Source organism: Aspergillus candidus (assembly GCF_002847045.1).
Source record: "Aspergillus candidus strain CBS 102.13 unplaced genomic scaffold BDW47scaffold_17, whole genome shotgun sequence".
Classification (NCBI taxonomy): domain Eukaryota; kingdom Fungi; phylum Ascomycota; class Eurotiomycetes; order Eurotiales; family Aspergillaceae; genus Aspergillus; species Aspergillus candidus.
In genome coordinates, this window is record NW_020194022.1 from 51,690 (window position 1) to 77,136 (window position 25,447).

The following is a 25,447-nucleotide window of genomic DNA, read 5'->3' on the forward strand; positions in this document are numbered from 1 at the left end:
CCCCGCGTCGTCGCGTCTTCTTATTCTCTCTCCATCATCACCTTCTTTGCTTCTCCTCATGGCCTCATCTGCCCGTTGAGGTGTTGAGCATCCCCAGTGGAAGTCCTCCATTATGTGAGTAATTTATAGAGATCAATTCCAACATTCCACTATCATCACACATCGTACTGATCGACATTCTAGGTGTAAGTCAAGCCCGTCCCCACCTCATGCGAGCTCCGATGCGGGGACGCCGTGCTATCTACCGTGACTGAACCCTGTCTCCAGCCAAGATCGATAAGCTTTCCATCTTAGGGTACTCGGCCTATTTTCTTCTCTTAGTGTTTGATTGTCTCTGATGCGGAAACTGACATATCCAGGATCCGCTCCTTCGACAACACACGCAGCGAGACCATCCAGTTCCATACTCCCCTCACCCTCATCGTTGGCTATAATGGTTCCGGGAAAACGGTGCGAATTGCCCCTCTAAGAGATGGAATGGAAGAAGAGAAGAGAAAGAGAAGCTCCCACTAATCAACCACAGACCATCATCGAGTGCCTCAAATATGCCACCACCGGAGACCTCCCGCCCAACAGTAAAGGCGGCGCCTTTATCCATGACCCCAAGGTAGGCGCCTTCATTCGCTTGATAGATATCAATATGATGATATGGTGGCTAAGGGCATACCGGATATAGCTATGTGGAGAAAAGGAGGTTCTGGCGCAGGTGAAGCTCTCCTTCAAGGGTACCTCGGGGGCCAAGATGGTGGCTACCCGCAGTCTCCAACTCACCGTCAAGAAGACGACCCGCCAGCAAAAGACCCTCGAGGGCCAACTGCTGATGGTGAAGGATGGTGAACGGACGGCCATCTCCTCGCGCGTCGCCGAACTGGACCAGATCATGCCTCAGTACCTCGGGGTCTCTCGCGCCGTCCTCGATTCCGTCATCTTCTGCCACCAGGATGAGAGCTTATGGCCCATGAGCGAACCCTCCGCCCTGAAAAAACGATTCGATGAGATCTTCGAGGCCATGAAATACACCAAGGCGATCGACAACATCAAGGTCCTGCGCAAGAAACAGAACGAGGAGCTGGCCAAGTTCAAGATCATGGAGCAGCATTCCAAGGAGGACAAGGAAAAGGCTGACCGCGCCGAGAAACGGTCCATCAAACTGCAGGATGAGATCGAGGCCCTACGCGATGAGACCCACCAGCTGTCCCAGGAGATGCGTCGCGTCGCCGAGCTTGCCGACAAGGCCTGGACCGAGTCCGAGACGTATGCCCAGATCTTGGGCGCCCTCGAGGGCAAACGGATCGAAGCCAAGAGTGTTCAGGCTACCATCGACAACCTTAAACGTCACCTGGTCGAACTCGACGATCCCGATGAGTGGCTCGAAACCAACCTGGAGCAGTTCGAGTCCCGTCAGATCCAGTTCCAGCAACAGGAAGAGGCCCAGAAGGAGAACTATATGGCGCTCAAAGAGCGCATCGAGAGTTCGCGGCAACGGCTGGGAACCAAGCAGGCGGAATGCGGGAAGTACGAGAATGACCAGGCCAACTTCGAGCGGCAGGTCGAGCGGCGACAGCGGCTAACCCAGGAGGTCGCCCGCGCCAACAATATCCGCGGGTTTGACAGTATACAGGATCAGGCCGAGGTCGACGAGTTTATGCACAAGATCCGCAAGCTGTTGAAGGATCAGAACTTAGCGTTGGACCGAGCCAAACGGGACGCACAGAGCGAGCTGCGCGAAGTACAGGCTACTCTCAACGAGATCGGTCAGCGCAAGTCCGCGTTGCAGGAGAGCAAGAATGCCGCCAAACGGCAGATCGCAGCCAATGACCGGGAGGCAGGCTCCTACCAGGCCAGGCTCGACGAGATCGACGTCGATGAAGGCGTGCAAGCGGCCCTGGAGGCCAACGTCGAAGACGTCGTGTCCCGCTTGGATCAAGCCAAGGCGCGGGCCCGGTCGGCCTCATGGGACCAGGAGATTCAGACCGTGAACGCCGAGATCCGCAACCTCGAGGACGAGAGCACGCGGCTGAATGCCGAACTCATCGACGCCACCAAGATGGCCGGGGATCTCGCTCGCCTGGACCATCTCAAGAAGGAGCTGAAGGAGCGCGAGCGCAGCCTCGATACCATGAAAGGCGCGCACGGCGAGCGCCTGGCCAAGCTGATCAATTCTGACTGGCAGCCACACTCGCTCGAGCACGATTACCAGCGCACCCTCGACGAGGAGTCCCGAGTCGTGTCCCAGGCCGAACAGGAGCGTGACACCGTGAGCCGAGACCTAGAACAGGTGGAGTTCAAGTTGAAAAATACGCGAAAGATGCTGGCTCAGCGACAAAAAGAGCTCCAGGAATGCGTCGAGGAGATCCGCGAGGCCGTGGATGACGAACCGGAGGAGTATCCGGAGATTGTCCAGCAGCGACAGGCACAGCTTGAGATTGCGAGAAAGGATGCCGAACAGTATGCTGGCGTCGGCGAGTATCTGACCAAGTGTCTCGACACTGCCAAACAGGCCAAGGCGTGCCGGATGTGCAGCCGAGGGTTCCGCAACGACAGCGAACTGCAGGCGTTTAGAAACAAACTTGAAGCCCTGGTCAAGAAGGCTCGACAAGACATCGAGGACGAAGAACTGCACAACATGGAAGAAGATCTCAAAACCGCACGCGCGGCGAACACCGCTTACGACATGTGGTCTCGCCTGGGCAAAACAGACATCCCCGATCTGGAAAAGGAAGAGGAGCTGTACATCTCCCAGCGGGATGCGCTGCTCACCCGGGTGGAGGAACACGACCAGAAGGTGGGCGAGAAGGCCGAGAAGAAGCGTGAGGTGGAGGGCCTTTCCAAGACCGTCAACACTATCATCCGATACGACGGCGAGATCAAAAGCATCCGCTCCCAGATTCAAGATCTCTCGTCCAAACAAGAGAATCCGTCAGGGACGCGCACCCTGGAGGATATCCAAGAAGAGATTGCCTCCCTTGGCGAGCGGTCAAGGAAACAGAAGCAAACGCTGTCCAAACTGACGCACGACCGAGAGCAGGCCCAGGCGGAAATCAACAGCCTGGAACTGCAGCTGCGGGACGTGAAGAGCAATCTCGACAATACCCGGTTCCGGTTGGAGAAGAAAGCCGACCTCCTGACGCGTCTGGAGGAATACAAGAATCTCAACAGCCAACAGCGCGACGCCATCACCAAAGCCGATCAAGAAATCGAGGCTCTCACCCCGGAGCTGCTTAAGGTGCAAGCCAAATACGACGATATCAGCCAGCGTGCGGAGGCGCGAGAGCGAGAAATGCACCAGGGCATCTCGCAGCTATCAGAAAACGTGCGCCAGCTGGGACTGGCGAACGAGGAAATCGACTCGTACAACGAACGAGGCGGCCCACGCCAGCTCGAGCGGAGCCAGCGCGAGCTGCAGACGATCGAGCACGAGATCGGCGATCTCGAGGCCGAGCTGGGCACCATCACCCGAGAGATTAACAAGATCTCCGCGCAGCTCAAGGACAGCGAAAACACCAAGCGCCAGTACGCGGACAACCTCACGTACCGTCAGGCCACACGGGCGCGGGATGCCGTGACGGCGGAGATCGAGCAGCTGGCCGCGCAGAACGCCGAGGTAGACCGCGGCCGGTTCAAGGAGGAATCGGAGCGACGCACACGCGAGCACAACGCGCTGGCAGCCAAGCAGGCCAGCAAAATGGGCGAGATGAAGTCCAAGGACGACCAACTCCTGCAGCTACTAGCAGACTGGAACACAGACTACAAGGACGCGGCGTCCAAGTACAAGGAGGCCCACATCAAAGTCGAGACGACCAGGGCGGCAGCCGACGACCTGGCGCGGTACGGCGGAGCCCTAGACAAGGCGATCATGAAGTACCACGGGCTGAAGATGGAGGAGATCAATGCGATCATCGGCGAGCTCTGGCAGCGCACGTACCGGGGTACCGACGTGGACACGATCGCCATCCGCTCGGACAACGAAAACGCCAAGGGCAACCGGTCATACAACTACCGCGTGTGCATGGTCAAGCAGGGCGCGGAGATGGACATGCGCGGCCGCTGCAGCGCCGGCCAGAAGGTCCTGGCCTGCATCATCATCCGACTGGCGCTGGCCGAGTGCTTCGGCGTCAACTGCGGCCTGATCGCCCTCGACGAGCCCACCACTAACCTCGACCGCGACAATATCCGCTCCCTGGCCGAGTCGCTGCACGAGATCATCCGCGCGCGCCAGCAGCAGGCCAATTTCCAGCTGATTGTCATCACCCACGATGAGGACTTCCTGCGCCATATGCAGTGTGGAGATTTCAGCGATTATTACTATAGAGTTTCGCGCAATGAGCGGCAGAAGTCTATTATTGAGAGGCAGTCTATTGCTGAGGTACTTCCCTTTCCCCTTGGTATTGTGTTTAATGTGATACTAATTTGGTCCAGGTTATGTGATATGATTCTTTCGTTCTTTCTTTCTTTCTTGCCTTTATACGACCTGCAGGGCTGGAAGTCTCACCGTCGGGTAGTATGTATCTCGACAAAAAGCGAATGTATAATAATGCTCGGTCTACGGAGTTGCATGGATTTGGCGTTGTAGGATATGGAATGTTTGAATGAGACAAAAGTCATATTTTCCCCTGACTCCCAGCATAAAGAAAACAACAACTACTGTATTAAGTATGCATGTACAGTTACTCAAACCCCCCACCTTCCTCCACCTCCAAACTCTCCTCATCCAACAATGGCACAAATCGAAAATCCACAAACGACACCGTATTGTTGCCCGTCTGTCTCTGCGCTCCTCCTGCACCTGCAATACTTCCACCAGCACCTCCACTGCCCCCACCGGTAGCAGCATAAGAAGAAGATGATGATGAGGAAGTATTAGAAGACGAAGAATGAACAACCCCAAGCGCATCAAACTCCACCATAAACTGCAAACTCAGCACCCCCTGCCGATCCCCCCGGATACTGACCTTATTAGCGACGGCCATCGCGCGCGCGGCCTTTTGGACCAGCGCGAACTTGTAGTCTTGGCGGAGGCGGGTGCCCATGCTGGAGGGAGGGCTGACGAGGAAGGTCTCTGTTACAGTAGGGGCGAGTTTGGATCGTGTGGCGCGGGCGCGGGATGTGCCGTCGTCTGTGAGGGTTTTGTGGTGGGACGGGGTACCTTGTTGGTTATTGGTGTGTTGTTGTTCGATGGAGAATTCGACGGAGGATTCGCTGAAGGGGCCGCCGATGCCTGTTAGAGAGAAGTATGGTTCCTCTGTGGCGGAAGCGGAGAGGCGGAGGATGGTGGGGTTTGTGCCGGAGAGCTCGGAGATGGCGTTGTGAAGCCAGGCGGAGCGCATGATGATTTTCATGGCGATGGCGTCGCGCTGGAGGGGGATGTCTGCGTTGGCGGCGAAGGCGTCGGGTTCGTAGGTCGTTAGGTCGCAGGTGGTTTTGACGCCTGTTTCGGAGAGGGTGATGCTGAGGGGGGAGCCGTCTTGGAGGTATTGCAGGGTGCAGGAGCGGTCGAGGAGGAGAGCGGGGGAGTTGAAGGCGCTCGAAGAAGGTTGTGCGCTTGGGGCGCGATTGCTGGGCCCAGAGCCTGCTAGGGCGGTTGATGGGGAGGGGTCGTTGACGCCGAAGATCTTGAGCGTCTCGAGGAGGGCCGTCAGGGAGACCATGAAGCAGGGGTAGTAGGTTGCATCGGGGTCTTCTGCGCCTGCGCTTTCATCGTGGAGGGGTTCGTGGTCGGGATCGAGCGGCGGGTTGAAGGTGTAGCTAGTGAAGAGGGCTTTGTCGAGGAAGGCCAGGCCCTGCACCACCCTGCTTTCTTCGGCGGAGAAGCGAATCCCGTCTGGGGTGATTTGCACTGTGGCTTTGGGTGCGAAGCCGATGCATTGTAGGAGGGTGTAGAGGTTGTGGGCGTTGCTGGAGACCGCCGAGAAGATGGGCTCGCTGGAGGGCATGGTCGGTGAGTTAACGGAGAAGGTAGCGGGAAAGAAAGAATTTCAATTATCCACTCTGCGAGGTATGGTACATGGGGGGGATATCGAGGGAATGACGCGAAAGACGACGGATTGAGAGCATTAAACGTAGACGCCGACGGCACAGATCATGAAAACAGCTCCGAAGCTAGCCAGAAAGTGTGATTAGCGATTGAGTGGAGGTCTGGTCTGAGAATCGCTTACCCAAACGCCAACGATGCCGGGACACCGAACGAGACAATGCTCGCCAAGGAACGGTCTATCGAGAGTTAGATCGGTGGATCGCATTGATTCATGAAGAGATCACCCACTCAGTCCAAACAGGCCGGTCAGAATAAAAGCTACACTCGTTAGCTATCAATTCCTATCATCATTGAAGACATCCATACCCGCGAACAACAGCGAGAAGCCCACGACGAACTGATTGTCCTTGGAAACTAGTGGAGCGTAAGGGCTTGCGGACGCTGCCTCCCAGATCTCGTTCAGCGACATGAGTGAATAGTGGTGATAGAACGATGGTGAGAATTGAGTCAATGGAAGTAAGTAATGGGCGAGAGGAAGGAGTTAACAAGAAAGAGGAAGTAGAAATGAAGCTATTTAGACGATCTGGCCCGATGACGCGCGCCGGATCAAGGTTTAGCCGAGGTTCCCCGTATTGCCGCTTTATCTCTCCCCATTATCGGCCAGTCGATCTTCGTCTCGATCCTCTTCTGTCCATTTGAATTACTTTGAAACTGCCCCCACCATGGCTGTCACGGCCTCGGAGAGTAAGCTTGGACTGGTCGCGGCCTCTGGTACCGGTTATACTTACTGATTCAGGTCCAGGTCATAATAAGCGAAAGGCGTCGGAGGAGTCCCCCTCCCCGGATTCGCAACAACAGATCAAGAAAGCGCGCACCGACTCCCCGGAGAAAGAACCCACGGTACGATTTGATGCGCACTTTGATAGGGTGGATTCATGGGACAGATACTAACACCTACAAGTCGGAAGATGGGCTCTTGGAAAAGCCGCCACTGAAGATCGTCCCCTTCCCCGAGAAAGTGAGAGATCCCGCACCCTGTCTGTCGCGCGACGGCGCTGACTTCGCTTGATCCTAGCCGGCCGTGTTGGAAGAACGTCGAGGAGATATTGAATTCCGAGTGGTCAACAACGATGGATCCCATGACAGTTTTGTCGTCCTCACGGGGTTGAAGTGCATCTTCCAGAAGCAGTTGCCCAAGATGCCCAAGGACTATATTGCGCGGTTGGTCTACGACCGGTCGCATCTGTCTATTGCGATCGTCAAGCATCCGTTGGAGGTGGTTGGGTACGTATCACGGAGGATTGGGAGTGTGGACGGCCGTGACTAATGAAGATGCAGCGGGATCACGTACCGGCCATTCAACAGCCGCAAGTTTGCGGAAATCGTCTTCTGCGCCATCTCGTCCGATCAGCAGGTCAAGGGATATGGTGCGCATTTGATGTCGCATTTGAAGGTCTGCTCGCATCATAACACATGAAACCGAGAGGGAGTCGAGGCTGACCCCCGCCACAGGACTACGTGAAAGCGACGTCGCCCATCATGCACTTTTTAACCTACGCCGATAACTACGCCATTGGATATTTCAAGAAACAGGGATTCACCAAGGAGATCACACTGGACAAGTCGATCTGGATGGGATACATCAAGGACTACGAAGGCGGTACGATCATGCAGTGCACGATGTTACCCCGGATCCGATACCTCGAGGTTGGACGGATGCTACTCAAGCAGAAGGAGGCCGTCCACGCCAAGATCCGGGCGTTCAGCCGCTCCCACATCATCCACCCCCCGCCGAAGGCGTGGAAGAACGGACCGGTGAAGCTCGATCCGCTGAGCATCCCGGCGGTCAAGGAGTCCGGGTGGTCACCGGACATGGATGAGCTGGCGCGGCAGCCGCGGCATGGGCCCAACTACAACCAGCTGCTGCACCTGCTCAACGACATGCAGAACCACAGTGCGGCGTGGCCGTTCACGCAGCCGGTGAACCGGGACGAGGTGCCGGACTACTACGAGGTGATCAAGGAGCCGATGGACCTGTCGACGATGGAGGAGAAACACGAGAAGGACATGTACCCGACGCCGCAGGACTTCATCAAAGACGCCATGTTGATCTTTGACAATTGCCGGCGGTACAATAATGAGAACACGCCGTACGCGAAGAGCGCCAATAAGCTGGAGAAGTTTATGTGGCAGCAGATTCGGAACATTCCCGAGTGGTCGGTATGTTAACTTCTGCCGTTTGCATTGTGTGGGCTAGACGTGAACTGACGATTTTCTTTCACTCTAGCATTTGGCGGATGGACATTGATGATGGATGGATGGTGTTTTTTTCTGGGATGGGAGGAGTCAATGGTAGCCTGGCGTTTTATCTCTCTTTCCGTGCTTGTTTCTTTCCATCTTTCGGTCTGTTTTGGGTTTGCTTTGCCTTTGATTTGATTTGTATTTGGTGTTCTATTTGTGTCATGATCCAATACCCCCGGCATAGTGGAGCCTTTCTTGCGGCGAGTGGAGAGCAAGGGATATGCAGTGATCCTTTTACACACCGTGGGTTCCAAGTACTCAAGATTCATACAAGAATCTATCCACATTTGATTGAGTTCTCACCGGTAACCGTTACCTTATCACATGGATGATCGACCGCGATATTAAACGGGGCGAGGGAGGGGGAGTCTCCCCTTGCATGATAGCAGGGCATGTCAAGAACGTGGATGGATCGACGGCGAAAGTGGATCGATCATTTCGGTTATTAAATACACCGGTCCGAAGGCTGCAGAAGAAGGAAATCAGAGAGACAATGAGAGAAAAAAACGAGAAAAAAGAGAAAAAAGAAAGGCGTTGGAGAAATTAAATGAAAAACGGATATGCAGCCTTAGGCAGCCATCGTCTCCTTAGGCCAACCACCAACACTTCATCCTTTCGTTCATCTCATCTTCTTCTCTTCTTCCTCACGTCCTTCTTTTCTCCCCTCCCCGACCTCCTGGATGGATCGTCTCCTTCCTATCTAACCCCCCAGTTGTGTGTTCCACCAGCTGTTCTCTTCCCATCTTCAATTCTGCAATTCTTTCTCTTCTTCACTGGTCTCCCCTCGCCAAACCATCCACCGACCGACCCCCTCCTCCCTCTCCCCTTCTCGGATCGTTCCACAAGGGAGACTCCTGACTTGGACAGGCTCCAATCCTTCAATTATTCTTTCTTTGCTTCCTGCTTGTTTATTTTCTCCCTCGTTACTATTTTCCCGCCCAGTCAATCCTTTTCAACCCTTGAGGAACCCCGTTATAATCGCCGCGGTCCTCCCCGATACCACCGGATACCTACCGACCTCCTATTCTCGGCGCCACTCGACGATTGAATCGACTCGACCGAATCTTTCGTTCTCCGCCATTTGACGCCCTCCACGCTCCCCACGCTCTCGTTCGACTGCGACTAAAACGGTGGTCCTCCGCCGAATCCTTCCACCATGGCGTCCCCCTCGATGATCGATCTGGAACAGCGGAATCGCTTACCGACCCTGTTCGAAGTCCTCAGCCGTCGCACCCTCGCCCCCGTTGATCTCTTCTCCTTCTACATTTACATGCGGGATCAAAAGCGCTCGGTCGATTATCTGGATTTCTGGTAGGATGGTTTCCCCTTCCGATCGTCTTCTTTGTCTAACCCGTAGGTCGTAGGCTCGATGTCTCCCAACACATGTCCCTCTGCCGCCATTACGTGCGCGAACTACGTCGATCCGTCTTGGTCGCCACTCCCGATCTGGAGAAAGCCGACAGCAAGAGCTCCACGGCCGCCCTTGAGATGCTCGAGAAGCTCGAAAGCTTCAGTGAAGTCCCCTTGGCCGAACCGGGCCCCTCGAATTTCCCGAACCGCTTCAACGATGTGGAGGAGAAGGACTCCGATCTTCGGCTGTCGGCCTTCTTGCGCTCGGAAGGCCAAACTCCCGGCCACTCGCCGCAGAATAGCTTGGGATCGGTGCACAACAACAACAACGACAACATGTCCCGACCCTTGTCCAACGAGCAACCGCCCCGGGATAGCTCGGGCACGCGCGCCGACTCCCCCTCGCCCGGGCACACCGTCGCGCGCGCCGATATTCGCGCCAGCGCGGAGAATGTCCTGTACACCTACCTCCTACCGGGGGCCGAGCGCGAGATCGTCTTGCCCGAGGAGATGGTCTCGTCCATCATCAACCTGGTGGAGGACGACGGTCGCGATGACCCCGAGGTGTTCGATCCCGCCAAGGACTACGTCTTCCAGGCGATGGAGCGCGACGCGTTCCCGGGGTTTTTGCAGGCCAAGGCCCTGGGGAACCTGGTCCCGCTGAGCATCGTGGCGCGCCTGGCGGTGGCGCTCGTTAGTTTCGGGGCCGGGTTCTGGGGGGCTTTCTATGTGGTGCTCCGTGATCAGCCGAAACACATTCGATGCTGGGTAAGTTCTCTGGCTTGGGGAACGGGGGGAATTACAATGCTAATGGTGTACAGGTGATTTTGCCATTTGTGGTAGCCTCGTATTTTCTGGTCTCGTACCAGTACAAGATCGATCCGATGTTGGCAGTTCTGGGGTACAGCGAGTACACGTTCATGAACTGGTCCCCGATCCGGGAGCCGTACGTACGGAAACTGCTGAACAAGCGCGCGTTGGCTACAATGATGATTGCGGCGTTTGTGGCGGCCGCGCTCAGCATCTTGTTCATCTTCGTTCCGGGGACGATGCTCTGATCTTCCGATTCTCTATCTCACTCCATCTCACTCCCTATATGTTTCCGTGATTGATTGATTGATTTGTTACGGTGATGGTGGATCATCCCGATCCGACAGTGTTCATATAATCTTATACTCGACTCCAAGCGTCCGCGTCGTGATCTGTCCATACTGACCTGCGTTCTTTATTTTCTCTTTTACTTTTTTTTCTTTCTCTGTCGAATTTCTCTTCGGACAATACCCCTTTTTTGCAACCATTGGCATGTATGCTCCACGATCCTATCTTTTCTTTCTTTCCATATTTATTCATCTGTTGATTTCCTTACTCATCTCCTTGATTTCCTTTGCTATTTCCTTGTGCCAGTGACATCGTACCGGATAATTGACTATCCACGAGCCTCCTAATGTGAAATACCTTACCAAAAAAAGAAAAGACAGAAAAAAAAATACAAGTAAAAAGTTTCCCATGAGGAATGGCATCACGATTCGTAAGGTAGCTAACTAACTAGGACTATGGCTTCTCGTAACTATGAACTGCTGGATAGGGTCAAATCAAGTCTTTCTCCCCAAGATCCGCTTGGCGTGGCGAGCGCCTGCGCTCAACCGACTAGAACCGGCCCCCTCGTCGACATCCATCTGCGAAGATGGAGCCGAGCCCTCCCCCTCGCCGCCCGCCTCGCCATATCCATCATCGACGTCGAGATCGTCGGCGGAAAACTCGCGCTTGTTGCCGCCTGCGCCGAACCAGCTGCCTCCACCACCACTACCTCCTCCTTTCGACCAAGGAAGTCGGGATCCTTTAGCGGGGCCACCCTCGACGGTGGCACCGGTAGCGGCGGCAGAAGAAGAAGAAGCAGCAGCAGCAGCAGCCGGAAGATCAGCCGTAAACCCAGCCATCGTCCTCTGAAAGAGATCATTGTGCGCAGCGTGTCGCGCACGGGAGGCAACAGCATCCGAGCGGATCCGCGCAATCTCCGCCTCGAGGTCCCCGATGACGTGGCCGCAGCGGGATTCCCAGCTGGAGAGGCGGGCGATCATGGCGGGGAGGGCGAGGGCGGGGTTCACGTCGCGGAGGGGCGCGACGGCTGTGATATGGACGGCGGGGGGGTTGGAGGCGGGGGCCAGACGGGCGATTATGAGGTTTGCGTAGATGGCTGTTGTTATGAGGGATTCGAGGTCGGAGGGAGCGGTTATGGAGAGGGCGGTCATTAGGTTGGGGTAGGTGAGGGGTGGGGTGGTTGTTGCTGAGAGGGTGAGGAGGGTGAGGAGGCGGAGTTTGAGGGTTTGTGGGGGGGTTAGGGGGGGGAGGTTGGGTGTTTCTAATTTGGTTTGTGAGATTCTTTTCCTTCATTATATAGGTAGATAGGAAAGGGGAGAGGGGAGTACTTTGATAGTCATCCCAAGTCCCCCAGGCAAAGATCTCTAGCAAGGTCCGGTAGGGCTGAAATTCGGCGGGAGTGTCTGGATTGCGCAGGGATTGAACGGCTGGAGTGTCGAGTAGCTCTGCAAAGACGTAGGTGTTGGGATTGTCAATGGCGTTGGTGATGAGGTTGGCCACGAAGCGGGGAGAGGCGGCGGTGGAGGAGGTGGCCAGGTGGATGAAGGGCTGTAGGGCCTCGATGGCGCGGGCGTGAGATTGATCCATGGGTGTATCTCCTGGGAGAGCCCAGCTGGATAGTATCACAGGAGTAATAATGACAAGAGAATGGGAGTCTGATGGAGTATACGAGAGGAAGATGAAGCAATTCGGACATCAGAAGGAGATGAAGCTGTATGTTTGGTGGTTATGCAAACAGATGAGTCATCAATACTTTATACGCTTCATACTTGACAGCGACAGCGTCCAGAACAGAACCAAACGAATGAGAAGGAAGCTATGATCAATCGGTACTGACTCAATAATATCGAGAATCTATAATAGCCAGAATAGTATATCCAATACAGTGAAACTACCACGGTTTCATGCCCGTCCCCCGGTCCGTCCTGGAATTATCCGACAATCATCCGTCTGAGGTGTATCATCGTGTATTCAACCGTACCGTACCGTACTGTCATCCTTACTTTGTTTCTCTTCCTTACTTCATCTTCTCACCTCATTCTCCTCACTTCTTTCTTCTCCTCTTTGTCTCTTTGTCTTTCTCATTCTTCTTGTCTTCTCTTGTCCATCTTCTCTTCATAATCCTCTTCTTCTTCTTCGTGGAATGATCCAAAATCAAGCTCGGATAGTTTGGAATGAAAACTCCCGAATAGGGGCATGACATGGATCACGTACATTTAGTGCCATCTGCTGTAATCATCATCATCTCAACTTAATCCACCACTCATCCCGCTGCTTCCGCTCTGTCTCTCTCTCTCTCTCTTCTTTCCTCCTCCTCTCTTCCTCTTCCTCTTATACTTTTGATTTCTTCTATTTCTTCTGGAAATCCGCCCTTATGTGGTAGTTTCCCCTCCCCCGGCTCCTTGCCTCCTTGTCAACTGCCATGTTGCCGTCTTCCCCCCCGATAAGCGCCCGCCATGATGGGCCTCCCTCCGCCCACATGGCCACCACCACCCTCAACGTTGAGGGCATGACCTGTGGCGCCTGTACCGCCGCCATCGAGTCCGCTTTTCAGTCCGTCGCCGGCGTCGGAGAAGTCTCTGTCAGCTTGATCATGTCCCGCGCCGTCGTCCATCATGATCCCGCCGTTATCTCCCCGGCCAAAGTCGCCGAGACGGTGGAGGACTGTGGCTTCGACGCCACGGTGGTCTCCACGGATATACCCACCGCCCCCGACGCCTCGTCCGACGATGGTCCGCCCATGTGTATCACAACCTACGCCATTGAGGGCATGACCTGTGCCGCCTGTACCTCCGGCGTCGAGTCGGGCGTCCGGGAACTGCCCGGCGTCGAATCCGTCAGCGTCTCGCTGCTGTCCGAACGGGCCGTCGTCGACTACGACGGCTCGCGCATCACCGCGGAGCAGATCGCGGACGCCATCGAGGACCGCGGATTTGGCGCCCAGGTGCTTGAGACCACCGCGCCCCCGCGCAGCGGCGGTCGTCCCTCCCAGGTCGCCGAGGCCTCCGCCCGTCTGTCCGTCACCACCGTCGCCATCACCGGCATGACCTGTGCCGCCTGTACGTCCGCCGTCGAGCAGCAGTTCCGCGACGTGGACGGCCTCGTCCAGTTCAACATCAGCCTGCTCGCCGAGCGTGCCATTGTCACCCACGATGCCACCCGCCTCTCGCCCCAACAGGTTGTTGACCGTATCGAGGACGCCGGTTTCGAGGCTACCGTCGTCTCCCAGGACACGCAAGCCGCGGGCGCCCGCGGTCTCGCCCACGTCACCTTCAACCTCCATGGCGTACGCGACGCTGGCGCCGCCGCCGCCCTCGAGGAGGCCCTCCTCCAGCGCCGCGGCATCTGCCTCGCTGCCGTCGATTTGGCCACCGCCCGCATCGCCGTCTCCTACGACCCCCGCGCCGTTGGCGTCCGCTCCCTCGTCGTCGCCATCGAGGAGCTCGGCTACAACGCCCTGCTGACCGACACCCACGACACCAACGCTCAGCTCGATTCCCTGGCCAAGACCCGCGAGATCCACGAGTGGAAGCGGGCTTTCCGCTTCGCCCTCGCCTTCGCCATCCCCGTCTTCCTCCTCAACATGGTCCTGCCCATGTATTTCCCCACCCTGGACATCGGCCGCTTCCGACTCTGCCCGGGCCTCTACCTCGGCGACATCGCCGCCTGCCTCCTCACCATCCCCGTCCAGTTCGGCGTCGGCCGTCGCTTCTACATCTCCAGCTTCCGCTCCCTGCGCCACCGCGCCCCGACCATGGACGTCCTCGTCATGCTCGGCACCTCCGCCGCCTTCTTCTACAGCGTCTTCACCATGGTCTTTGCCTTGATGACCGCCGCCCGCAAGCGCCCCTCCACCGTCTTCGACACCAGCACCATGCTCCTCACCTTCGTCACCCTGGGCCGCTGGCTCGAGAACCGCGCCAAGGGCCAAACCTCGGCCGCCCTCTCCCGGCTCATGTCCCTGGCCCCGTCCATGACCACCGTCTACGACGACCCCATCGCCGCCGAGAAGCAGGCCGAGGCCTGGCACGCTGCCTCCGCCCCTGCCGCCCCCGCCGGCGAGGCCGCTGGGCCCGGCCGCCGTGTCATCCCCACCGAGCTCCTCGAGGTCGGTGACGTGGTCATCCTGCACCCCGGCGACAAGGTCTCCGCCGACGGCGTCGTCCTCCGCGGCGAAGGGTACGTCGACGAGAGCATGATCACCGGCGAGCCCCGGCCCATCCGCAAGACCGCCGGCAGCGCCGTCATCGCCGGCACCGTCAACGGCACCACCGCTCTGGACTTCCGTGTCACCCGCGCCGGCCGGGACACCCAGCTGAGCCAGATCGTCCAGCTGGTCCAAACCGCCCAGACCAGCCGCGCTCCCATCCAACGCATGGCCGACGTCGTGGCCGGCTACTTCGTCCCCGCCATCGTCAGCCTAGGTCTCGTCACCTTCTTCGGCTGGATGTTCATCAGCCACGTGCTACCCAACCCCCCCATGATTTTCATGGCCGAGGACAACGGCGGCCGCGTCATGGTCTGCCTCAAGCTCTGCATCTCCGTCATCGTCTTCGCCTGCCCCTGCGCTCTGGGTCTGAGCACCCCGACCGCTGTCATGGTCGGCACCGGCGTCGGCGCCCAGCAGGGCATCCTCGTCAAGGGCGGCGCCATCCTTGAGGGCGCCACCAAGATCACCCACGTCGTCTTCGACAAGACCGGCACCCTGACCACCGGCCGCATGACCGTCGCCGATGCCCACCTGGCGCCGTCGTGGCAGGCCACGGAGGATCGCCGCCGCCTCTGGTGGCAGATGGTCGGCCTGGCCGAGATGAACAGCGAGCACCCCATCGGCCGCGCCGTCCTCGCGGCCGCCCAGGTCGAATCTGGCCACCCGGGTGAGGGGGCCCTACCCGGCAGCCTCGGCGACTTCGATGCCTGCGTCGGCCAGGGCATCGCGGCGCTGGTCGAGCCCGCCACGACGGCCGAGGAGCGCGTGCGGGCCCGCGTGCTGATCGGCAACGCCGACTTCTTACGGTCACGGGATGCTCCCGTCCCGGACGATGAGGCAGCCGCCGCCGAGTCCCCGGAGCTCGCCCCCGGCGCCAAGGAGCCCGCGGGCGTCACCACGATCCATGTAGCCATCGACGGCCAGTACGCCGGCACCCTCCGGCTGCGGGACACGGTCAAGCCGACCGCGCGGGGGGCCGTCGCCGCGCTGCACCGCATGGGGCTCGCCACCGCCCTCGTCACCGGCGACGCGCGGCCGACAGCCCTCGCCATCGCCGCGGCAGTGGGCATCGCGCCCGAGGCCGTACACGCGTCGGTCGCGCCCGCCGACAAGCAGGAAATTATCGCCACCCTCGAAGACCGCGGCCACCGGGTCGCCATGGTCGGCGACGGTATCAACGACTCGCCCGCTCTGGCCACCGCCTCGATCGGCATCGCCCTGGCCTCAGGCACGGACGTCGCCGTCGAGGCCGCCGACATCGTGCTCATGCGGCCCGACGACCTACTCTCCGTGCCCGCCAGCCTGTGCCTGTCGCGCGCCGTCTTCAACCGCATCCGGCTCAACCTCGTCTGGGCCTGCCTCTACAACCTCATCGGCCTGCCCTTCGCCATGGGCCTGTTCCTGCCCTTTGGCGGGGTCATGCTGCCGCCCATGGCCGCCGGCGCCGCCATGGCAGCCTCGAGCATCTCCGTTGTGGTCAGCAGCCTGCTCCTGAAATTCTGGCGCCGGCCGCGCTGGATGGACGCCGGCACGCTCGCGTACGAGGGCCCGGCCGGTCCGGACCCCCGCGCCGCCACCAAAACCCGGTGGGACGTCTTGTCGCTGTCGCCCCGACACGGCCCCGCCCGTCTGGTCCACCAAGCGGTGGGTCGCGTGCGCGCCCTGTTCCTGGGAAAGCCCGCGGGCGGACTGGACACGGACGAGGGATACGTTCCGTTGCAGACCGTCGAGCCGGTATAATACCTTACTTATCTCGTGAACCATCCGTTCCCATCCTATCATCATCTGCATTTATCAGGCTTAGATTATACCTACCTTTTCTTCACTTTTACTTCATTATTCATTCTTTTCGGGTCCAATAGACATGACATGACAGTCTTATCCCTATCATGATTTTTTTTCTTTTCTTTTTTTTTCTCTTAATAAAACTGCTGGTCTGTTGATTATGCTTGACGAATTGGGTTTGCATGACTTCCATTTCATTGTTTTGTAGCTCATTGACTGACTCGTTGATTGATTGATTGATTGATTGATACCTCTGTTGTTCGGGTTTGATTTCGTGTCTGGTCGATTTAGTAGCATGACTGGAAATACAAAGAACTTACCTAAGTTGCATATTCATGCATTCCGGGAAAGGCTTCTCATTCACCTCTGGCTCAGTAGCTATCTGCAATGGTTATATGAAGTAATGACTACTACCAGCTATCTGTACTAAGTCCACGACTAAAGTAGAGCTAAATATTCAGAATGCAAGTGGATGGACTTCAACAATCAGATCGTCTCTCGTTAAGCGTGCCTATCAAAGATACTTGATCAAACATCTTCTTATCTCCCTTCTTCTTTCCTTTCCGAGCACAGTATTCCTCTAGGTAGTCAGATGTGATGGATTTATCCTTTCGTCTCCTCCTCCTTTGCCGACTCTTTATTCTCTCCTACAGCAGCAGTAGCAGCCCCGTCAGCAGCCTGATCCCCAAGCTCAATGTCGCCGTCTCCGTCTTTTGCGCCCAGATCTGTATCTGCCTTTGCCTCCGCCTCTGCGTCTTTAGAGCCCTTTCCCTCTTGCTGATTATTACTACCATCACCACCACCACCACCCTGCGCCGCAGACTGCAAATTATCCTCCCCCTCATCCTGGGAAAGCGTCATCTCGATGCCCCGCCCATCCTGCAATCCCATGTCTTCGATGCCTACGACGGGTGGTCCCCGTGCGTGCGGCACGTCTTCGCTGGGGTCTGGTTGGGGCGAGCCGTCGGCGCCTTCCATTGCTTGGGTTTCGATTGTGGTGGTTGTGGTGGTGGTGAGTTCTTCGTGGGGGGGTGGTTGTTGTTGCTGTTGGTCTAATGTTGTGGTTTCTGTGGTGGTGGTCGTCGTCGTGGTTGATGATTCGGTGGTGAGTATGTCGTTGCTTGGGACTGTGTAGTGTTAGTTGAATACGTGGCTAGGCAGAGTGAATAGATCTATCCCGGGTGTAGGTGGTGAACAGTAAGTACCTTCCGTAGGAGCTCCCTCGAGTGTAATATCCTCGCTGGTGGCCTCGCCGCCCGGCGACGAGCCCCCCGCCACTGCTGCTGCTGCTGCTTCTGCCGAAGCACCAGTCAACCATGGGATGGGCGTCAACAAAGCCCCTCCAAGCGACTCATCACTCCCCGGAACGTGCGTATCCTGAAACAAGGCGAACGTGGAGCCGAGGTCTGCGGCGCCGTTGGTCGCGCTGGAGATTATGCCATTTGGCTGGTGAGTCGGTGCAGTCGCGTCCGAGCCTGTCTGCACGGGGAAGATGTCGGCGCTGCTCGTCACGGAAACGACGCGGTCGAGGGCGCGCAGGTAGGCCGGAAGGGTGCGGTAGTGAGCCTGCGGGCGGAGGATGAGCTCCGCGAGGCGTTGCAGCGTGTGCGGGGGTTTGGAGGGGAAGAGGGAGCGGATTGTGGAGCGGGTGTTGTTGAGAAGGAGCTGGAGGGGTTGCGGGAGGGTCGGTTCTGTTGTTGTTGTTGTTGTTGTTGTTGTTGTCGTTGTTGTTATTGTTGCTGACTGGGGTTGGGAGTCGGGGTTGCGGTCTGTGGGTGCGGATACTAGGGTATGCGTGGGGAGGTCGGTGTTTTCTTTGTTGCTGCTTGAGGGGGGTTCGTTGGTAGTTTGTGTGTCGGTAGGATGTGAGGATTCTGGGGAGGGAGGCGACTCGGGCATTGGGAAGACGTTGTAGACGATCTGTGCGGTCTCTGGTCAGTCGACTTGGGGTGGGCTGGATGGGAGATAACGGTTGAGGGGGCGGACGTAATCCAATCGGCTCAGCAGGGGCTCAACCATCGCCGGCCATTTCTGACTATATCGATCGCGAGTCAGCACTCTCATCTCTTCGGAGTATACGTGGGATGGACGTACAGATCCATCATGCCGCCATTGGCGACTGTTTCCAAGGTTTCCTCGTCTGGTTTGTCAGTATAGGGTGTAGCATTGTGGATGAGGGATCCCACAGGGGCATGACATACCCAGAGACATTCTGCAAAGTACAACAAGGCGTCTGATCGTATGGCAATCGAGAAGAGAGAGGAATAGGAATGAAAGAGAGAAGAGAGTGAAAGTGAGAGAGACGAAGCAGATGAAGCAGATGAAGCGACAGATTAAGCTTGGTTTACGCGCGGCTGTCGGGGCCGCTGATTGGCCGCTCACCCGCTTATCAGATGCACACGTGACTGCGATCGGCCCGGAATTTTCCTTGCGGGGTCTGAAGATGTGAAGATTCAAGATCGAGTCATCCTTCCTTCTTCGAGGCTTCAACCCCACTCATTCTACACTCAAGCACCATGTGGAACGCTCCTAAGGTCGGAATTCTCGGCGGTGGCCAATTGGGCCGCATGCTGGTCGAATCCGCCAACCGTCTCAACATCCAATGCAACGTCCTCGACGCCGAGAACTCCCCCGCAAAGCAAATTAGCAACCACGACGCCCACGTTACGGGTTCCTTCAAGGAGCCTCAGGCCGTGCGCGACCTGGCACAGTCGTGCGACGTCGTTACCGCCGAGATCGAGCACGTCGACACCTACGCCCTCGAGGAGATCGCTTCCCAAGTCAAGGTCGAGCCCAGCTGGCAGGCGATCCGCACCATTCAGAACAAGTTCAACCAGAAGGAACACCTGCGGCAATATGGGATCCCCATGGCGGACCACCGTGAGCTGGTGGACAACACTCCGGAGGCGCTGGGCAAGGTCGGCGAGGAACTGGGATACCCATTGATGCTCAAGTCCAAGACCATGGCCTATGACGGGCGGGGCAACTTCCGCGTCAACTCCCCCGCGGACATCCCCGAAGCCCTGGAGGCGCTGAAGGACCGCCCGCTGTACGCGGAGAAGTGGGCCTATTTCAAGATGGTTCGTTCAAACGCTGCCCTCTTGTCAGCACAATTGCTAAGTTTCAATCAAACGCACAGGAACTCGCCGTGATGGTCGTCAAGACGAAAGACAGCGTCCTCTCCTACCCCACCGTCGAGACCGTCCAGGAAGACTCCATCTGCAAATTGGTCTACGCCCCCGCGCGCAACGTCCCCGAGCACATCAACGCACAGGCGCAAGAGCTGGCGCGCAAAGCCGTTGCCGCCTTCGACGGCAAGGGCGTCTTCGGCGTGGAGATGTTCCTCCTCGAAGACGACAGCCTGATGCTGTGCGAGCTGGCTAGCCGCATCCACAACTCCGGCCACTACACGATCGAAGCCTGCCCGCTGTCGCAGTTCGACGCCCACATCCGCGCCATCCTCGACCTGCCTATCCCCGCGGAGAGCCTGCAGCCGCGCCAGCCGTCCATCATGCTAAACCTGATCGGCGGCGCCGCCCCCGACACCCACCTGCAAGCCGCCCAGGCCGCGCTCGCCATCCCCAACGCCGGCATCCACCTCTACAGCAAGGGCGCCGCCAAACCCGGCCGGAAGATGGGCCACGTCACCGTCACGGCGGCGACCATGCGCGAGGCCGAGTCGCACATCCAGCCGCTCATCGACGTCGTCGACAACATCCGCGCCCAGCGCTCCGACATCAAGACCCCCGCCCACAAGTCGGCCGTCTCGCCGCCCGCCCCCGCCATCGCCGTCATGATGGGCTCCGACAGCGACCTCAAGACTCTCGTCCCGGGCCTCAAACTCCTCCGCGATTACTTCGGCATCGACCCCGCTGTCGACATCACCTCCGCCCACCGCACCCCGACTTTCATGGCCGAGTACTCCGCCCAAGCGGCAGCCCGCGGCATCAAGGTCATCATCGCTGCCGCAGGCGGCGCTGCCCATCTCCCCGGGATGGCCGCCGCCCACACGGCACTGCCGGTGATCGGAGTCCCCGTCAAGGGCAGCAGCCTGGACGGTGTGGACAGTCTGTACAGCATCGTCCAGATGCCTCGAGGTGCGTTTCACACAATTTTACCTTATTTGTCAATGAATAAAGAGAGCCCCCGCTAATATATAAATAATACAGGCGTCCCCGTCGCAACAGTCGGCATCAACAACAGCATCAACGCCGCCCTCCTGGCAGTCCGCATCCTGGGCGCTTTCGACCCATCCATCCAGCGCAAGGTGGAAGCCTACGCCGAGGCAGCCCGATCCGAGAACATGGAGCTGAAGGGGACCAAGATGCAGGAATTGGGATGGGAGAAGTACTTTGCGCAGATGTAGACACGTCTTTCTTCTTTCTTCTTCCATTCATCCTTTCTTTTCATGCGGATCTGTAAATGAGCGGGATAGAGAAAAAAGATCTCAGTCAGAGAGTAGTATTAAATAGATGAGTTATGAGTGTTAATAGCTATATTATTTCCTTTCTTTTTCATTTTTTTTCTCATTTTTTGTTCATGTCTATATATAAACCTCGAAATGGGGTGGATCTGGATCAGAACAAGATCCTTTTGAGGTCTAGTTCGTGCCTGCCCCGAACCCGCCCCGAACCGCACCAAATGCAACTCTAGCCCCACAGTTGGAGGATGTATGTTTTAGACTAAAGTTGAGTTTAAACATAATTCTTACTATGCCTATTGGCCACTGTTTCTGATTTCATTCTGTCGCTTCGATAAGATGAATCCACGTTTGCCCTTCGACGATGTTGCCTGGGAGAAAAGCGATCAGATCGAAGACTCCTGGCTAGATCTTCTCTTCGATGGAGACATCTACAATGAGATTGGAATCTTTCTTGCAGAAAATCAGAGCTATAACAGGCGACATTTAGCACTGTTGTCCCAGTACTGTGGCAGCAGAACATAGGGCGGTGAAAGTGGACAACCAGATAGCCCTTCAGATAGCGGGTTTTATATATAGCCCCATTTCAAGGTCTAGAGGTGATTTACCTACACTTCTGTCTCACAATGATGGTAATGCACCATAACTCCATTACTACTTGCTTGAATATAAGACATACTGTGACTGATAATGAACATAAAAAATGATAATAATAATTAAGTCAACTCTACCAACAGTAACAACATGAGTAATTAGGTATCAAAATGAGATACAGACCGACGGGGCATCCATCCGCAACACACATGAGAAAAAAAGGAAATCAGAATCACTAATGACGGGAAAGAGAGAGATATCACAACATAAAAGAAAGGGGGAAAAGATGGTTAATTACTAGTAAGTAGTAAAGTATCGAGGATGTAACACCTTCCGAGTGGATTTGTATTACTCCGATAGAGGTGAATCGTCCTATGCAGTCTGGGGGTTGAACGCGGTCTTGGATCCGGGGATGGTCGGTCCGTCGTGCGGCATTGTGGTTGTTGTGCCGTTGCTACCAAATGCCTGGTCGACTTCGTCTTTGAAGCCGCGGGATTGGTACTCGTGAGCCTTGCCCCGGCCGTTGGTGGCGCCGTTGGTAAAACCGTTTGTGGCTCCGTTGGTGGCATACTTAGCGCTGCCATTGGTGGTGCCGCCGTTGGTGATACCGCCATTGGTGGCTCTCTGGGGACCAGCGCTGGCAGAGCCGTCTGTGCGGCCCAAATCCGCGGTGCGGTGACCCCGGCGGGTGGGGGTGGCCGGCGTGGGGATATCGGTGGACTCGCCAGCGGAGCCGATGCTGAAGATGGGGGACTCCCAGCGGTCGCCCTTCTTGGCCAGCTCGGTGTACTCGGTGGCCTTGGTGGAGATGCCGCCGGGCAGCTGGATGTCCGGGAACATAGAGTCGTGGAGCGTGAACACAGTCTGCACCTTGGTGTCGCGCTTGGGGCCCTCCTGAGTCGCCTGCTTCTTGCTCTCCATCTTGGTGCGGAAGGCGTCCAGATACCGCGAGTAGATGTTGGGTAGTTGCGATGGATCCTCCTGGGCGGTTTCCAGGGCGGCGGCTTCAGTGCGCTTGACTTCGGATTGGATCTCGCGCGCGAAGGCGTCGCCGCGTTGGAAGGCGTTCCGCACTTGCTCTTCGAGTACCTTCTGCAGAGCGGGACGCACCACGTTGTGCAGCATGGGTCGGAAGAGGGTGAACAGCACCTTGTGCTTGGACTTCCGCAGCTTGATGTCCAGGTGGTCGATCTTGACGGTCACCTTGTCCAGCTTCACGAAACTCTGCTGATCAGCCTTGTGCGCCGTCGAGGCCGCGATCTTGAAGCCGAAGCCCTCGCCGCCCAGCAGAATGTCCATGACACCCATGTCCGTGACTGCGGGGAAGCCCTCCTTCTTGTGGATGTAGTAGCTGACGTCGCGCAGGTCCGCCTGGATGCCCGACACCGAGATCATGATCTTGTTGTCGCGCTTGCTGCTGATCTTCTTGCGGCCCCAGCGGAAGTAGTTGTCGCTGCCGAATTCGACCACGTTCGGCATCAGATTGTCGCTCTCGATCACCAGATTCTCCACCACGATATCCGCCATCTGGTCCATCACCTCGATACGGGGCACGGGCACATAGCGGATGTTCTCAAACAGACCCGGGAGGATCACGTTCCCAATATCCGTCAGCAGGTGCTTCTTGAAGGCGACATTGCCCTGAGGATCCCGGCCCAGGTCATTGAATAGCTTCTCCATCGAGTCGCTAAAGGCTCTGTTCTGAGGATCCTTGGTGAACTGGTCTCCAATAAACTTCACTTCGTCCAAGACACGGTCTGTGTGGCTGCGGTACCGCTCACGCAGCAGGTACTTGCCGTGATCCGCCAACTGATCCCATTCACGGTTACAGTCCTCCTCGACGATGTAGCCCTGCTCCTGCAGGCACTTCCTGTTACCGAGTTAGGATTTATTTTGCTCCTGGTGGTGGTGGCGGTGATAGTCCGTACCTGATAAAATGGTCCATGTTCTTGAACCAACCCTTGAGCTCCGCATCCTTATCCGCATCACGGTAAATGGTCTCCAAGGAGTCGAACAGGTCATCCAGGGAGGTGCTGTTGGCAAATCGCTCGACCAAGACCTACTAAAGTTAGTGACGGCGTAGGTATAGGGAGCTGCGCAGGGCACATACACGGAGGTTAGTTTCCATAGTTTGAACCTTATCGTTACCACGGACGCCTTGAACCATGCCAGCGCCCTGCTTGGAGGCATGTCGTGAGGTACTGCCGTACTTCTCGACCAAGCTCAGGATGGTTTCGATCGCCTGCTGATCTGTATATCGGAAAAATCCCACCTTGTTAGAATTTACTCCACCATCGAGATGGGCGAGATCGTCCACTCACAGTCGGCGTGGCCCTGGATCTCCAGCACCACACGCTTCAGACGCCAGATGGTCTGGTCGCGGCGCTCCTGGGGTATCTTCTCCTGTAGGTATCCCTTGGTCTTGCCGGACATTTCGCGTGCTCGGGACTTGGTTGATTCGGAGATGTTGTCCGAAAGTTTGCGCTTGGTGTTCTCGGCCCCCTCGCGGGCACCCGCTCGACCATCAACGTCGGCGGTGGAAGAAGGGTCCTGACCGCCGGTAGCCTCGTTCAACCCGGAATCCGCCACCTCAGATGCTTGCTGCTCAGCCTAGAAAGAGTCAGAAGAAATGCTATAACTAGAATTGTCGCCGGGACATAGCCTTACCGATTCCTTGTTCCTCTTGAACTTTGACCGCATTTGATCCTTGTGCTTGTTAAAATCGGGGGCCTCGTGCCAGGTGTTCTCCTCAGCCGGCTCGTCAACCTGGGACAGCTGATCCTCCGACGGGCGCACCCTGTTGGCGGCCTTTTGCGATACATCGCCCGCGATGTCCCGGGCGATAATCATCGCGTCGTTGACTGGGTGCATGGTCAGCGTGGATCCATCTTTCCTCCCATCGGTTCACTCACGGAGTTTGCGGAACTGGCCGTTCGTGACCAAGAGAGTCCCCAGGGTTTTTAGGCCCTCTAGGCCCTTTTGACCGTCTTGTTTGGCGCCATCCTTGGTCACGCCGACGTTGGCTCTCCCGTCGACATCGTCTTTGGACATAGTGTTGGCGGACCAGATGAATTCCTGCAGCAATTGGCCGTCATTCTTGCTCAGTAGCAGCTTCTTGGCTTCCTCGATGACATTCCGAACATCCTGGACGAGGGCTTGACCCTCTTCAGAGAGCTCTTTGGAGGGGGACGAGAGCGCCTTGGACGCCAGTGCGCTGTTCAAGGCGATATCGCATTGTTTGTTCTGTCGAGCGAACGCCAATTAGTCTCGGACCATTCATGTCAAGACGCGACGGTCTGCATCAGATCTACACACCGATGGTAATTTGCCATGTTTGAAACCTAGAGGCGAAAAATTGCATTAGTGACCTGGTCGGGGCATGCACGATCGTCTCCCTTTCCGCATCGCCGCGCCCGGGATGACTTACCTTGATATATACCAAACAATTGCAGTTTAGAGTTGATATCCTGCAGCGATATCTGTCAATAGCGGGTCGGGGCGATCGTCCGATAATTAGGCAACCATACCTGCTCCTTCAGCTTCGGATTGACGGGACGATTGACCGCTCTCGAAGGCATGATGACGAGTTGCACTGGGATTCAGAGATCCACAACAGAGGCTCGTCGAGTTTATATTCTCACGCGGGAATCAAGTGGCCGCCAAAAGGGAAAGAAAGGGGAGGAAAGCAAAATTCGGGCCACACGGACAGGAGATG

General features: G+C 56.9%; 9 protein-coding genes across 9 annotated transcripts; 5 read left to right on the forward strand and 4 right to left on the reverse strand.

Moving 5' to 3' along the window:
- The first annotated feature begins 62 nt into the window (after positions 1-62).
- Positions 63-4,566, forward strand: BDW47DRAFT_104266 (MRX complex DNA-binding subunit). Its single transcript, XM_024812285.1, has 6 exons — positions 63-116; positions 268-295; positions 360-450; positions 524-607; positions 677-4,366; positions 4,420-4,566. The coding sequence occupies exons 1-6, from the start codon at positions 113-115 to the stop codon at positions 4,426-4,428; spliced, it is 3,906 nt and encodes a 1,301-aa protein (XP_024672786.1). The 5' UTR covers positions 63-112; the 3' UTR covers positions 4,429-4,566.
- Positions 4,567-4,667: 101 nt separating this feature from the next.
- On the reverse strand, positions 4,668-6,443 carry BDW47DRAFT_116980 (putative DNA repair protein Rad1; the record flags this gene model as incomplete). The annotated part of the gene is made up of 5 exons (XM_024815014.1): positions 4,668-5,918; positions 6,060-6,099; positions 6,156-6,210; positions 6,263-6,292; positions 6,341-6,443. The coding sequence occupies 5 exons, from the start codon at positions 6,441-6,443 to the stop codon at positions 4,668-4,670; spliced, it is 1,479 nt and encodes a 492-aa protein (XP_024672787.1).
- A 238-nt stretch (positions 6,444-6,681) lies between these two features.
- On the forward strand, positions 6,682-8,764 carry gcnE (histone acetyltransferase GCN5). Its single transcript, XM_024812286.1, has 7 exons — positions 6,682-6,718; positions 6,777-6,874; positions 6,936-6,992; positions 7,050-7,258; positions 7,313-7,427; positions 7,487-8,194; positions 8,262-8,764. The coding sequence occupies exons 1-7, from the start codon at positions 6,697-6,699 to the stop codon at positions 8,280-8,282; spliced, it is 1,230 nt and encodes a 409-aa protein (XP_024672788.1). The 5' UTR covers positions 6,682-6,696; the 3' UTR covers positions 8,283-8,764.
- A 78-nt stretch (positions 8,765-8,842) lies between these two features.
- Positions 8,843-11,122, forward strand: rgsB (putative RGS domain protein (Rax1)). The gene is made up of 3 exons (XM_024812287.1): positions 8,843-9,586; positions 9,640-10,393; positions 10,447-11,122. Exons 1-3 carry the CDS (start codon positions 9,432-9,434, stop codon positions 10,681-10,683), a joined length of 1,146 nt encoding a protein of 381 aa, XP_024672789.1. The 5' UTR covers positions 8,843-9,431; the 3' UTR covers positions 10,684-11,122.
- Positions 11,123-11,196: 74 nt separating this feature from the next.
- On the reverse strand, positions 11,197-12,350 carry BDW47DRAFT_104275 (uncharacterized protein). The gene is made up of 2 exons (XM_024812288.1): positions 12,052-12,350; positions 11,197-11,984 (listed from the first exon to the last, which is right to left on the reverse strand). The coding sequence occupies exons 1-2, from the start codon at positions 12,308-12,310 to the stop codon at positions 11,218-11,220; spliced, it is 1,026 nt and encodes a 341-aa protein (XP_024672790.1). The 5' UTR covers positions 12,311-12,350; the 3' UTR covers positions 11,197-11,217.
- An 852-nt stretch (positions 12,351-13,202) lies between these two features.
- Positions 13,203-16,673, forward strand: ctpA (Cu(2+)-transporting P-type ATPase CCC2; the record flags this gene model as incomplete). The annotated part of the gene is made up of 1 exon (XM_024815015.1): positions 13,203-16,673. The coding sequence occupies one exon, from the start codon at positions 13,203-13,205 to the stop codon at positions 16,671-16,673; it is 3,471 nt and encodes a 1,156-aa protein (XP_024672791.1).
- Positions 16,674-17,208: 535 nt separating this feature from the next.
- On the reverse strand, positions 17,209-18,987 carry BDW47DRAFT_104278 (uncharacterized protein). Its single transcript, XM_024812289.1, has 5 exons — positions 18,920-18,987; positions 18,813-18,858; positions 18,705-18,753; positions 17,924-18,638; positions 17,209-17,845 (listed from the first exon to the last, which is right to left on the reverse strand). Exons 1-5 carry the CDS (start codon positions 18,927-18,929, stop codon positions 17,322-17,324), a joined length of 1,344 nt encoding a protein of 447 aa, XP_024672792.1. The 5' UTR covers positions 18,930-18,987; the 3' UTR covers positions 17,209-17,321.
- A 215-nt stretch (positions 18,988-19,202) lies between these two features.
- BDW47DRAFT_19788 (phosphoribosylaminoimidazole carboxylase ADE2) lies at positions 19,203-21,209 on the forward strand. Its single transcript, XM_024818423.1, has 3 exons — positions 19,203-19,798; positions 19,858-20,815; positions 20,888-21,209. The coding sequence occupies exons 1-3, from the start codon at positions 19,235-19,237 to the stop codon at positions 21,082-21,084; spliced, it is 1,719 nt and encodes a 572-aa protein (XP_024672793.1). The 5' UTR covers positions 19,203-19,234; the 3' UTR covers positions 21,085-21,209.
- An 895-nt stretch (positions 21,210-22,104) lies between these two features.
- On the reverse strand, positions 22,105-25,310 carry BDW47DRAFT_116986 (uncharacterized protein; the record flags this gene model as incomplete). The annotated part of the gene is made up of 9 exons (XM_024815016.1): positions 22,105-23,602; positions 23,661-23,791; positions 23,843-23,982; positions 24,054-24,333; positions 24,400-24,593; positions 24,645-24,975; positions 25,048-25,073; positions 25,160-25,199; positions 25,260-25,310. The coding sequence occupies 9 exons, from the start codon at positions 25,308-25,310 to the stop codon at positions 22,105-22,107; spliced, it is 2,691 nt and encodes an 896-aa protein (XP_024672794.1).
- Positions 25,311-25,447: the final 137 nt, after the last annotated feature.